This window comes from Watersipora subatra, chromosome 8, assembly GCF_963576615.1.
Source record: "Watersipora subatra chromosome 8, tzWatSuba1.1, whole genome shotgun sequence".
Taxonomy (NCBI): domain Eukaryota; kingdom Metazoa; phylum Bryozoa; class Gymnolaemata; order Cheilostomatida; family Watersiporidae; genus Watersipora; species Watersipora subatra.
In genome coordinates this window covers 47,174,708-47,189,073 of record NC_088715.1, presented here as the reverse complement: position 1 = coordinate 47,189,073, position 14,366 = coordinate 47,174,708, and the positions used below count along the sequence as shown (strand labels likewise).

Sequence of the window (14,366 nt, the reverse complement as noted above, 5' to 3'; positions counted from 1 at the left end):
AACGTTTTTATCAAAAAGTATAGAAATTTTCTATCACTTGAGATTGGTTCGTTGTTTGAGGTGATGTTATTGCCAGGATGTTTTTTTTAGATTGACATTGGCAAAACTTGATCGTTGTTGAAATGCTCAAAAGAAAAGACATCTTTTTCTTTTGAGCGTTTTACCCACGATCAATTTTGCCGATTTTTCTTGAAGTTTATGCAAAGATTACCTCACTTTACCTCGCTTCCGAAGGGCGATCGCTAAGCGGATGTTTGGTATAAATCAAATTTCACCAAACCTTTAGAAAAGGCGTTGACAAAAATATTTTGCCGATGGTGGTAATAACGACGCTTATGAATTACGAAAAGTTGAGGTTTACCTCTATGGCTTGCAATAAAGTGATTTTCTAAAGCGATAACAACCGGTTTGGTAGCCGTTGGGCAAAAAACAGTTCGAGTTAGCAGTGTTGAGTTCGAGTTATCTATAGCAATTTATCATTACGTGGGAACGGACCAAAGAAACCGTTCGAATTAACCATGTGTTCGAGCTATCCGTGGGCGAGTTATCCATGTTTGACTGTATTTACTAAGTTTTTACACAAGATATGGTTTCCCCCTGCGGTGCTGCAATGCAATTGCAATCATGGAAACAGCAGTATCGCTGTCTGGAAGGAAAACACCCATGCAATGCGGCATCTTTGTGCCATAGCGACCAAAGGTGTCACGCTTGCACATGTGCATAGGTCTAGCTTTCCTCTTGCTTCACACGCAGACACATGCCTTGATATATGCATCAGACACCATCACTCTACTATAATAAGGCCCTATGGGAACATGATCTGCTTGTCGGCACCGCGTAGCGCTTTGGTACTGGTGTATCCAGGTGTCTCTATACTATCGCTGTATGGAAACTTCCCAATAACCCACCACAATAACGACCGGGCACATAAATAACGACACCCGAATGATAAATAAACAACGAGACGCCATACTAGAAAAATAACAATGTCTATTAGTTTTTATATTCTTACTAAAATATATCCATCGTTTTTTTTGACGTCATCAGCCTGTCTGCACATGCACTCATCCATGAAACAGCCGCCATCTTTGTAGAAAACGATCGTCATTATCTTGAATAATAATATTTTTCGGTGTTGTTTTGATACTAAAATAAAAAATTTGCAAACAAAAGCATTGTTTGCAATAATTAATTACAGAAGCTTCGTGTTTTTAACAACAAAAGTTGTCCATAAAGATGGCAGACAACGATAGAATGACGTCACGAAAAAATGAAGGATTGTAATTCATTTAATTCGTTCCACAGTCACACAACTCTAACATACGCCAAAGGTAACTATACCTAACGTTAAAATACATGCATTATATAAAAGTATTTAAAATACTAAAGGTACAAAAACTAAATTGCAAAAAAGAGGGTGTACTGTTACTGTTTTATGGAGACACGAGAAAGGACGTGACGATCAAAGTGAGGTAGTAGGAGATGAAAGAGGTATGTATGTGTCATAACTTACTAGACGTTAAACTAGTCCAAGCTTTAACTAAATTAGCTTATAAATAGTTATTTTATTATTTATTATATAATATATTTTATTATTTCTGTGTTGTTCATGCTTCTTAATATAATATATATAAAATACATATTACATATATATAATATAATATATAATACATATTAATATACTATGTATATTCGGAATTACTTCATGTGCGAAGACAAATATTTGTGAGAATGTTACATTGTGTTATGAAATATTCAATGCCAACTTAATCGCAAATAAGGGTTGGACTGTTTAATTTCAATGCAGACCACAGCACCACCATACAATGTTGGTTGGTCGAGGGTATTATTGAAGAATGAAAGGACTGTACACAGCTACCAGCAGCGACTCAACTATTCACCACCATGCTGGTGGTGAATAGACAATAGAAATGCTTAAAAAAAAATTAAGTCAAGCAGGATTTGAAATCACGTCTTCCAGCTCGCTAGACAGACTCTAACAGCCGTACCACTCGACTGCTCACGGGCATCTGCGAACACTTGTACTTACAGTTATTACATCGGACAATTTCTCACAGCACTAAAAACTGCCAGGGTGCCAGTCTTTACTATAATAAGAGCTGTGTCTATTCAAAGCCATGGTTAGAGGTTGGAGTAAAAGATTGCCGCTTCCTACGGGTTTTGAACCCATTACATTCAGCTTAGCAGCCCACCACTCTAATACCTGAGCTAATCTTCCCTTTCCATCTATTATAATAGTTGCGCATATACATATTCTCGGTGTTTGATCAGCCCACCTGAAGAACTCTCACGGCACATGAGACTACTAGTAATGATTCAAAGCATGAGTTTACAATTGTCAGACGACATATGCTACCAGATTGGAATAGAACACAAGCTAAAACATCTCGAAGAGCAATACCCAACGTTCACAGTAAGACTCAGGTCTACCAGAAGACTTACTTAAATTTGATTAAGAGCCTAAGGAAAGGATTTGCTAGCTGAATAGTGCCCTAGTATTCCATGTAATAAAAGCACACGACTCCCTATCACTAAGGGTTATCGACGAGCTTACACAAAATTGGAGCAATTTTAACCAGCAGGAATTGGTATTTTTTCATCATTTGCGATTGTTTTTGATGTTTGAGGTGATCTCACTGCCAGAATGTTTCACGAATAAAATTGAGAAAACTCGATCGCGGTTAAAGCACTCGGAAGAAAAATGCATGCCAAAATGATGTCATTAGTCGCGCAGGTTCCTGTCTCTCTCGTCATTGATATCGGCTATTGTGTCCAAGTTGCATCTTTATACTGTTGGTCTCTTTGCAACTGTAGATGCCATAATCACACGTGTGCTTGAATCTAAGCATTTTAACCAGGATCAAGTTTTGTCTATTATAATCATGAAACATTCTGACAGTCAAATCACCTCAAACACCAAAAACAACTCCAAATGATAGAAAAATATCGATACTTTCCGATAAAATCTACTAAAATATATTTGTAGCTTATGTTGAAGTGAGTGAGCCTAGAGATGCGTGCGTACCTTGTGCCTAGATTTGGTCTTTATCGAGAAGAGATGTGGATAGTGAGAGGAGTCTAACTCGGAAAGAATCTTCTCGCATTCCTCAAGATTGATCGTGCCCCGCCTCCTGTGATCGTGCTCATCTTTGAAATAATCGAAGGCGAACTGATGAGGCAGACTACCTTGAGGCTTGCGTAACACAAAATATCGTCTGTGCCACTTCTGCAAGAAAAACAGGTTTTATGAGAAAATCTTGACTATAGTTAGAGCCCCCATCCGTTGCCAGGCTAGAAACATTAGGAAAAATATTACCTCACACAGGTATAGATCTCAGGTTATCAATTTTACATTCAAACACACTACCAACCGCTCCACACAACCATCTTGCCAAACCAAAAAATAATCTTACATATAGTTATTACACCTGATGATTTCTCATGGCCCACAGGACTGCCAGCGTACTCGTAACTATATAGTAGCATTTAGATTGAAAAAAGTACTAGTTTGTTAACATAAATGAATCCATTTGTAAACGCTGTAAAAGTTTTGCACCAGGATCAACATTGGTTATACTTTTGGCATTGACACAACAGGAAATACAGTAAATTCTGACCTTTTAGTCATTGATCAGCGAATACCATATCAGTTGAGTTTTTTACAGACAGAAAATAGCTTATGGTACAGCAAATGAGCATTCACGCACCTTGTGTTTGTTGTCACAAACTTACATACAAAGTTTTTTTTCAGCAAATTACTGTAGCGTATGAATAATAAATTTAAACAAAATATTTTCTGATGCCAATTCAAAATCATCCTAAAATTTCAGCAATCCCGTTTTGCAGATTTTGGTAAAGAACATGAGCTATATACATAAAGAAAGAGGGCAGGACACAATTTAAGAGCTGCCGACTTAGGCTATCAGCAGCCCCGCTGCTACAGCTTGTTAGTTATTCCTACGATTGCAAATGAACAAGTCCATTTAGATAAGACACATGGTTAAAGTCTGCTACATGAATAATATGGCTATTTTCTGAAAACATGGTTTATCTATCTAGATGCTAACAGAAAGTGTCCCACTGACTGTGTCACCACTGATGCGTGTTGGCAAGCCAACAGTTTTTATCTCGGCCTATCCCGGATTGTCATGTTTTTATCCTTAATGTTCAATTCCAAAAACAATGATAATGAGGGGAATAACAAGCAAATTTTCCTGATAAAGGAAAACTACTATATATAGGCCTATCTACTAGTAGTAACAGTTACCCAGTTATCTACTAGTAGTAACAGATACCTAGTTATCTATTAGTAGTAACAGTTATCCAGTTATCTATTAGTAGTAACAGTGACTCAGTTATCTACTAGTAGTAACAGTGACCCGGTTATCTACTAGTAGTAACAGTTACCCAGTTATCTATCAGTAGTAACAGTTACCTAGTTATCTACTAGTAGTAACAGTGACCCAGTTATCTACTAGTAATAACAGTGACCCAGTTATCTACTAGTAGTAACAGTGACCCAGTTATCTACTAGTAGTAACAGTTACCCAGTTATCTATCAGTAGTAACAGTTACCCAGTTATCTACTAGTAGTAACAGTGACCCAGTTATCTACTAGTAGTAACAGTTACCCAGTTATCTACCAGTAGTAACAGTTACCTAGTTATCTACTAGTAGTAACAGTGACCCAGTTATCTACTAGTAGTAACAGTTACCTAATGTCAGTCACAGTTACCTTACTACCCAACAGTGCCAGCACTGTTTTTGTTCTAAAATTGCAAACAATTGCAGGAAATGAAAAAAAATCATGCAAAAATAAAAATGAGAAAAATAGAGATGATAGAAAACTCTGAGCCTCTTTTCACTTCCATACATAAACCATTGATTTTAAAACAGATAGTGAAAAAATGTTAGTCGCTATGGATTACTAGTTAGGACTATTTTATACCCAAGAAAAACTATCTGTAGACATTTCAACTAAGCATTTGACCATGACCATGCTAGTCTGCCAGCAGGTAATTCAATTTTGATTACTCCTACAACAAATATAACTCTCACTTAATAACATCATCAGATTCCCCGTGGTACGTACCTCAGCGGGTTAAGCATAAGCGAATAACTACCATTGACTAGGTGTGTGCGACAAGCGATTGCTTATGCCTACACATATCCATTAAACTTGGAGTTACCCTGACATGAGGCTAAAACAGCCATTGCTGTATCGATTAGATCAAGACCCATGAAAGAATCGATTAAAAACATTTTTAGGATTCGCCAAACATGTTTCCTACATAGCAACCATCATAGCCTACAAATAATAATGACTTTCATAGAACTTGGGCCATCTAGAAGCATATGCTGAAAGGTTGACTTGCAACAAAATTCACATTACAGTTATTTGGTATCAAAAGGTTCACCCAGTTTTACTCCGCTGTGTTGCAGGTGCAAAATATGTGGAAATGTGATTAAAAGCTCTCAAACGCTAAAAAACGAACAGAACAGTTCATCGCAGCCATCACAAAAATGGCCGTAGGTTGGAATCCCTTTTAAAACGGCTCAAATGTGACGTAGTTGAACACCATGTGCCTCTGTTTACATTTTCATACAACCTCATTCGTCGGAATATTTTCAAAAATATATGAACACGCATTCAAATTCAATAAAACCATGTCTATTGTAGTACTTGTGAAAATAATAACAATGCAAAGCTAAGGCGTCAAGCTTCAATTTGATGTAATTTTTGTCTTTGTAGACTAGCCCTGTCCAGAGATATAATAGTTTGAATGAGATCATTTTTTGAAATGCTCAGATTCAAGCGAAAGTGTGAATATGACGTCTATAGTTGCACTTTGGCAATGAGACCGACAGAATAGAGACGCTGCAACTTGAATTTCAATAATGAGAGAGACAGGCAGCAGCGCAACTAATGAAGTCATTTTGACAGGTTTTTCTTCTGAGCCGTTTGTCCGCAATCAAGTTTAGTCGATTTTAATCTTGAAACATCCTGACAATCAGATCACCTCAAATATCAAACACAATCACATATAATAGAAAAATACGAGTACTTTCTGTGTAGCCCAATGTGTATATGTAGAGAATTTGGACCTCCGTATAACATCGCTTTAAAACCTTAGCTGACCGACTGTGATAGCTGTCTATGCTGACAGCTGCTCATCCCAGACACAAGCACTAGGAGACATAAGCCACTTATTAAGCTGCTGATAATATCCGCAAGTATTCCTGCGGTAAACTGGAATGCAAAACTTGCGAGCATTTAGTTATTAGTGGAAATCAGATACCCTCATGTACAAGAGAAATAATAGCCAACCCTCTACTCAACACTACAGATTAACCAAATACTGCAAGAAAGTCCAAAAAAAGATTTGACACTATGTCCATTATTAGTTCCAACATATGGCATTGGAAGTTTACTGAAGCGTAATTGCTTTGAACCAGAGTGAAGTGGCAGGTATAAATTAAATAGAAGACATTGAAAATGATAAAAAATACACTTCACCTAGTTTAAGTTTGAGGAACTAACCCAGGGTGCATCTATCTTCACCTTCACCTCAAAGACTATGTATCGTAGGAACATAAGGTAAGAACAAAGTAAAAATCTGTTATTCTCTAACCTAAGAATTCAGTTTCTGGTTGCGTATGTACTAGTGCTGGGCACGAGATATTTTTGGCCAACGGGTTTTTTGGGTATCGAGTTTGTTGATACGGATTTCTAAAGGTATCTAAAATTTTACAATGCAATTATAATTCTATTGAATTTGTTTATTACTTTCTACTATTTTCTATCGACCGATATTCGTGCTCGCAACCTTAACATGCAGGTTGTTAAAAAGTGTTCATAGCGCAGGGCGCAATAGACCAAACTTTTGACCACTCTACTCGATGGATTCCTGTATCAAAACTCGAGCTCGCGAGTCAAATCCCGAACCCGCAAGATCGAAATACTCAAATTTCAATTACCCGAGACTCGAGAGAAAATAAACCCGCGAGTTCAACGAGTTTTGCTAGATGTGCCCAGCACTAGTAAGTAAAAACCATCTAATTTCACACATCAGAACGACTTCATGTATTCTCAATCACAGAACGGATGATGCATGACAAAGCTATGTAGTACAAATATGCACTTGTTAATATCAGTTGACAGGGAGAACCCTGTACATAGCTTGGGTTTTTACCTTTTTAAACAACTGTCAATTCTACATATACCGAACCCTCCTCCACCAAGTTGCCCACAATAGAAATGTGGCTATTGAAACATTACAAGATGCACTGAATTTACTGTATATTGAAGTGACATAATAATAAAACCTGCTTCTTTTGATCATTCAATTTATTATTTACATAGGCCTATAGTTTTCGACATTTACGTTTTCATACAAAATCCCTTACGTGTTATCTGTAATTACTGTGAGTATTTGTTAAGTGCTAGGAGGCTGTTGAATGATTACAGTGTATTTTTATAGAAGATTAGTCCCAACATATGACAGTTTTAATATATGAAGCAGAACTCAAGCCAAATTCACTTTGTATCTACAGATTTGACTGTATAAGTGATATGAACCAACATGGATTCTGCCCTTGAACCTTCATCACAAGCGCAAAACGAAGAAAACATAGAATGCCACAAGAAATCAAGTGATTTTTTCTTAAAGAGATTCACTCAATCCAGTAACCAACATTGTGACTTATTTTGATGATTTTTGGGTGGATGTCTTCTTATCTGCCAAGGCACCAAAAATGAGTCAAGGAATTTAAACATGATAGCATTTCAATCATCGAGTGTTTAACAGATGGTGTTATTTTACATAGCAAATACTAACTTTGCATAACTAGCTGGAATGTGAAGAAGGCTACATAAGCCCTGTAAAGTACACAACGATCAATCACAGAAACAACTGTTAAACATTTTGGGATCTAAAAATATAAGCACTTTACTTAAAACTCATGCTTACTTTATAGAAAGCACATGTACCGGACAGTTATGCCTCATTCAAACCAATGTCTGTATGCATGGTGTGCAAGGCGCTGCACCCTCGCACGACCACGCAGGACAATGCTGTTGTGGAGTGTGCGCATAATAGCTTGCATAGCAGGGTGCAGTACCTTGCACACCATGCATACAACATATTATATTTTCAAATCCCAAAATGCTTAACAGTTGTTTCTGTGATTCCGACATCGGTCTGAACTAGGCATTAAACTGTCAGTCTACCAGATAGAAATTTTAAAAAAGCTTTCTCCTAATAACTAACAAAGTAATGATTCGCTGACATTAAGAGTTGACAGTAAAACTTGTATCTGATATATAGTGGATAATGATGGAGATGCTAGTCAAGGGTAAACCTATATGTATGACCAACTTTTTTATTAGCATTGGCAACCCTCAACAAAATGTTTTTTGTTACATACCAAGGGAAAAAAATGAAAAGACAGAAATTATGAATTATAGAGTGAGTTGAGCAAGTGTTTAAAGTTGGTAATCTAATAGTATTGTGGCAGAGTCGGAATGGTGAATCGTAGGTTGTAGTAACAAAAAGTTTATAAACTGAAACATAAGATGGTGGATGTAGTATGTTACTGTCACAAAATAGATAACGATGTTGATCATATGTGTGAAAGAATAAATATAAATATTCAGGGCATAGTTTACACAGGATTTTGAAACTTGCAACACGAATGCAAAGATGAGCAAGTTTGGAATAAGGTGTCATGTTCAAATATTTGAACATGACAAGTGTTCGAGTTGATACTCTAATAGTATTGTGGCAGAGTCGGAATAGTGAATTGAAAGTTGTAGTAACAGAAAGTTCATAAACTGAAACACACGATGGTGGATGTAGAATGTTGGTGCCACGAAATAGAAAACGATGTTTGTCATGTGTAGCAGGATAAATACAAATATTCCAGGCATAGTTTACCCAGGATTTTGAAACCTGTAACACAATATCTTTATATCCCATAACGAGCTTCATTATATGTATTTCCTAATAATATCCTTTGATACTTGATCCATAAGGATATAAAAGCTAGACAGATAACATCATCAGTATTGACTCAATATTGATTACTAAAACATCTATGGGATTGTGCATGTCTTTCATTTACTCGTACAACTTGGGAGATGAGTAAAGTCTTGGGAGATGAGTCAAGTCTTGTTGTTACACAGAATACTTGCTGGTGTACCAGCTAACAATTCCTTACCCGCGTCATCAATTCGGAACATTTTATATGATGCAAGACCCTCTTAAACTTTAAATGAGGTAAATGACTGAGGTATTTTACAGCAAGTATTAGAAATTGAAAGGGAATATGCTTTAGCTTGTTGCTATGGCAACAGAGAAATATTATTTTTGCCAACTGATAAACCATTATTTCAGTCGTGATCATGAACACAAAAGAGCATGTAGATGTCGAAAAAAATGGTTTTATGACTTGAAGATTAGTATTCACCACTATTCTTTGTTACACGAGGTGAGCCAATATCAGTTCACCGATTGTGACGTACGCCAATTTGTTTTAACATGGCATATTTTTTCTCGTAAAGCCAAATGTCCCAAGGTTCCATGTAACAATAATAACCGAAACTAGGTTTAACAGCCAGCCAACGATTTTGCTTCAATTCAGAATACTTGTGCACATAGCTATTACAACTACCAGCAAACTGATAACCAATCAAGAGTCAGCTGTGTGAGTATTTGAAAACTACCGCGCTGTCGAGTCACACCAGATCTAGGGGAGCACTCATAGGTTACATTGAATATAAGTAGGTACAATCTATATATGTGTGAAAATTAAAGAAGGATTTCTAAAAATCAACGATTTTGTGTGATGGCAATATGTTAGCTGTAATCTATCAATTGCTTACTTGAGACAGCTCACTAGTAAAAGTAACACACAAGATAAATAATGATCTATCCTAGGTGATGATCTATAGGTGATCTATCCAAGATAATAATGATCGATCCTACTGCTTTGTAAAAAGCTACGACTCAAAACGAAATACGTGTATGTTTAAAAAACAACACGAGATGAACCAACCTCTGACGAGGTATCAGTGACATTGAGACGTATTGAAGTATTCCTATCTCTTTAATAAACTATTTATCACACATATGACACTTGTACATGGCAGCACTTTTCAAACGATGAAGGCATCGCATTTGTGGTCAAAGAGAGTACCTCACTGATAAGACCAAATCAAACTGATAAGTAACAAGTAATTCGCACATATTTGGGCAATTTTTCATGAATGGCTCAATGTATTGTCCACAAACCTTTAAAGGTTGTCTTATAAATACATATTTTTATGATTAGGGACTGCCCTTAAAAACATATAAATAAATACCCTATCACTTTGTAAAAAAACAAATCGATTCAAAAATAAAAATGCTTATAAAATAAAAAAAGTTAAAGCTAAATTGTTAAATTATTTGATAGATTTGAAACAGCAATGAAACGTGGGACAGTAAGTTACAAAAGCTTGAATATAGACTTTGTTTTTAGTATTATTCTTATTTTATTTCATTTTTAATTTGATTTTTAAAAATTTTTTTCAATTTTCATCTCATTTCGATTCGGCTTTTCACCAGCCTTCAGTCTAGATAACAACTGGATGTTTTCATTAAAAACTCACAAAAGTCATATAAAATGCAGTTCACTTTATCACCAATCACAGAGAATCGTGACAAAGTCAACATCGAATAATCCATGAACAGCGAGTAGTAACATTCGCTAACCTAATAACACAGCATAAGTACTGATAACATTCCAGAGCCATCGCTGCAAAAGTTGATAAGGATTTAAGAAGTAACAGCAAAACAATTGAAGATAATGGCTACCAGCTGTTCTTTGAAAAATTGGTTAGTATTTAAACGGAAAGTCGTTCAGATAAAATTGGGAGCTATGATACAACGATACTTAACCTTCGTGACATTTCTATCAGAGTAAATTGAGAATATATAAGGCATGTAGACTAAGCTTAACTCCAGCTGTAATTCACTGTTGCTCAGCAACAACAACACAACATTATCTACCCGGTGATTCAGCTCTCACCACAGACTCACGCATCTGAATCCTTAATGTTTCTTTTTCCTTGCTAGCGACAAGCTAGACTATCCGGTTTCAAGGATGGCAAGGATGGTGTGGATGTGGAGTTGTGCACACATTAAGTTACAGCGCGATAAGCGTTAAGCGTTTCAATGAACATTCGCGTGATGCAGATTAACGCAGGCGCTTTGTTGATAAAGATATCTACGACAGAAGTCATAGCAGTGCATTTAGAACTGCGCAAATCGAAATAAGAACGAATGAAGTGTGGAAAATGTTTAAAATGGAATAGCTTGTGCAGCATTTTCTAGTGAATTATCCGCAAGTGCCTTTTCCATTTTTCGCAAGAATGAAACATTGTGTAAACGATTTGAGAGTACTAAAACTCGCATGACTTTCATGACGTGAACTTGTGGATGAACTGTGCCTTAGAAACATAGTGTATATATACGATTACAGATATATATGTATATATATATAGCCTTGTATGTATACTTATAACACTCAATTACACACATTTATACATACAGTGAACCCTCGCCATACGATTTTAATTCATTCCAGTGTTGGCATCGTAGGGCAAAAATGTCATATAGAAGGGTGTAGAAACCTATAATAATTATCCAATGCAAACATATCCTGGTAAAAATCATCAATTTTATATTCATAATGTACATATTAAAAATCAGTAGCAAAATAGCATGTTAACCTTAGTAACTATAGTTACCTACAGTAACTTTGCTGTATTTAGTGATTATGATCTGCAAAAAATGTAGCGTTACAATATACTATGTGCAGTATGTACCATAGGGTGTTCTTACCTTCGAGGCGTTCATAACATAAACGTTGAATTTAACTTGATTGAATTCAGCTTACTAAACTCCTAAGTTTTAGTATGTATTTTACTGAAATAAACTTCAACTTTGTCAGCGGCTAAAATTTATCATATATCTGTTTCTGGTTTCGTTTTCATCATAACTTATAACGAATAATCCTGAACAGAAAGACAGCGAGCATCGTATTTTTTTCAGGCGTTGTGAGAGGGATTTCGGCAAATAGCAGCTCGGCATCTTTGTTCTTTCGACGTATTCAGCACACCGAGTGCCAAATTTTAATTTCAAGAGAAATTTCTATCAATAGCGTATGGCGGAGAAAATGCCATATGGCGACGACGATCTTTTGCCTAATTGTATGACAGAGACATCGTAACCCGAGGCACACTGTATATAAAACATTTAGATAAACCTCAACACACCAAGACAATTTTTTCCATATTTGCTTTAGATGACAAAGCACCATAGGTTGGAATAAAAATCTTTACTATAATAAGACTGTCTGCCTGCCCTGCCGTTCGCCCAAAGCTAGTAACTGCTACTTACACAGTACTGTTAACATAGTTGACTACTAGTTACACAGTATTATTAACATTGTTAACTACATTACATTGTGTAATCTCACAAAAGATACAACAGCAAATGGATGCTGCATGGTGATTCACATCTACATGAGCAAGCTTCAATAAGCTACTCAGTAGGTAATACCATATCCCGGTTCTGATTTCATATAAAGGGCACGCGTATAAGACAACTCCTTAAAATAGAGCTTATAATTAGAGCTGATGAGCTCAATTAATGAGCTTATTTTTGAAATCGGAAAAAAAAAACTGTCCAGAATGATGATGCAACTAAAAGTGGACAAACTGGATTGATCAGCAAATAGCAAAATACAACAATAATTCTCCTTTCAATGATATTAGGAGGGTTTTTTCAATCGAATGCTGCAGTTACAAGGGTGGGAGCAAAATAAGTGGCTCTATATAAGGCCAGCCCACAGAACCCTCCTACTAATCTCCATGGAAAAAAACATTTATAGCAACTCTGGTTTATTTAGTCAAATTCATCCTTATATTAGGTTCCAAATTGCAGAGAGCAGCCGTGGTCTAGTGTGGTTTAGTGTGGTTTAGCGGTCCCGAGCGCCTGACCAGCAAACAACAGGTTGGGGGTTCAATACCCAAAAAAGGCCACTGTTGGTGATAGGAATGATATCCAACTGTAAATTACTCTCTGCAACTGGGCATGTCCATTGCTGAGGTGCCACTGGACTCAGACATGTCTCGCCAAGATTCCAGAAACATTGTTTCTGCAATGCTGACTCACAATAAACACACACACACAGCCTCTGCTTGCAGTGAGCTAGGCAGAGAAGACACAAATGACAGCGATTGGCTCACTTAGACTATCAAGTACAGGCTGTGACCGAAAAACGATGGCTTGCGTCATAAAATATGCTAATACAATTTGAGATTATTTTGGGAATCTTTAAATCTATCAAACACCATGTTGAACCGATTACATGACTACTTCCTGGTGTCTCAAGGCACCGACACGCATTACATTGCGCTGTAGTTACTACATGCATACGGTCCATGCCTAGTAAACACGTATTCAGTCCAACCCCTGGCAGTTAAAGCACATGCTACTACTCGATGCTGATACACTTTTCAGCTGATATTTCATGACAAGGTTCACCACTCAGTACCTTGAATAGGATATGGCAATGACAAACGGCACAGGCTGTTCTCATTTAACATCCATGAATAGGTAGATGAATTCATTAGCTCTATGCAAGGTTTGCTGTTGTTAGATGGAGCATGAGGAGACAACTGCTTTGGAGCATTCCTGGTGCGCACCAGCAATTGGGTTATTCATTACATGCAAAAAGGGGAGAAAAAGAGAACTATTTTTCTTTTAGTTCGTGAAAAAGTTTTGCCAAAATTTAACGCTATGCTGTGTTCAAAGTCGCAGTTAAATAATCGAGTTTTCAATTGCTGGAACAAATGGTGAAAGAAACAGTACTAACGCGCAAGTGCAAGAAACGTGCGTAGAAAAGTGCAATAAAATACTTTAAAATATTTGTAAGGTAAAAACACTGTATATAATGCTATACGCACATCGTTTTTTTTCTCGCAAGTGCGACGAGACAGATGACCACTCGAATCGAATTCGATAACTCATCCAACTTTACATTATACGGATTTTTCACATAGTACGAAGCAAAAACCTTGTATACCTTATTTACGTTATCTGAAAATCATAGGAACATTTACTGTATTATTATACTATTATTATTTATACTATTTCTTTCAGCAGGAGAAAATCTCGATAAGGATTGCAAATGGCGACTGACACGAGGTTGTTGACAAAGTTGACCTATGAAACTAAAAGGCAATGTCAGGCACCACATTTATTTTTTCAAATGAAATAACTCGCTAGTCCTATGCT

The 14,366-nt window shown here is 36.6% G+C and overlaps 1 protein-coding gene across 3 annotated transcripts in view; it reads right to left on the bottom strand.

The window, feature by feature from the left end:
• The window catches only part of LOC137401472 (GRB2-associated-binding protein 1-like), a 54,293-nt gene that overhangs the window by 34,380 nt on the left and 5,547 nt on the right, over positions 1-14,366 (bottom strand). For all 3 annotated transcript variants that reach the window (XM_068087831.1, XM_068087829.1, XM_068087830.1), the window contains exon 2: positions 3,047-3,247. In XM_068087831.1, the coding sequence (XP_067943932.1) occupies positions 3,047-3,247 (201 nt within the window). The remainder of the gene's footprint in view (positions 1-3,046; positions 3,248-14,366) is intronic.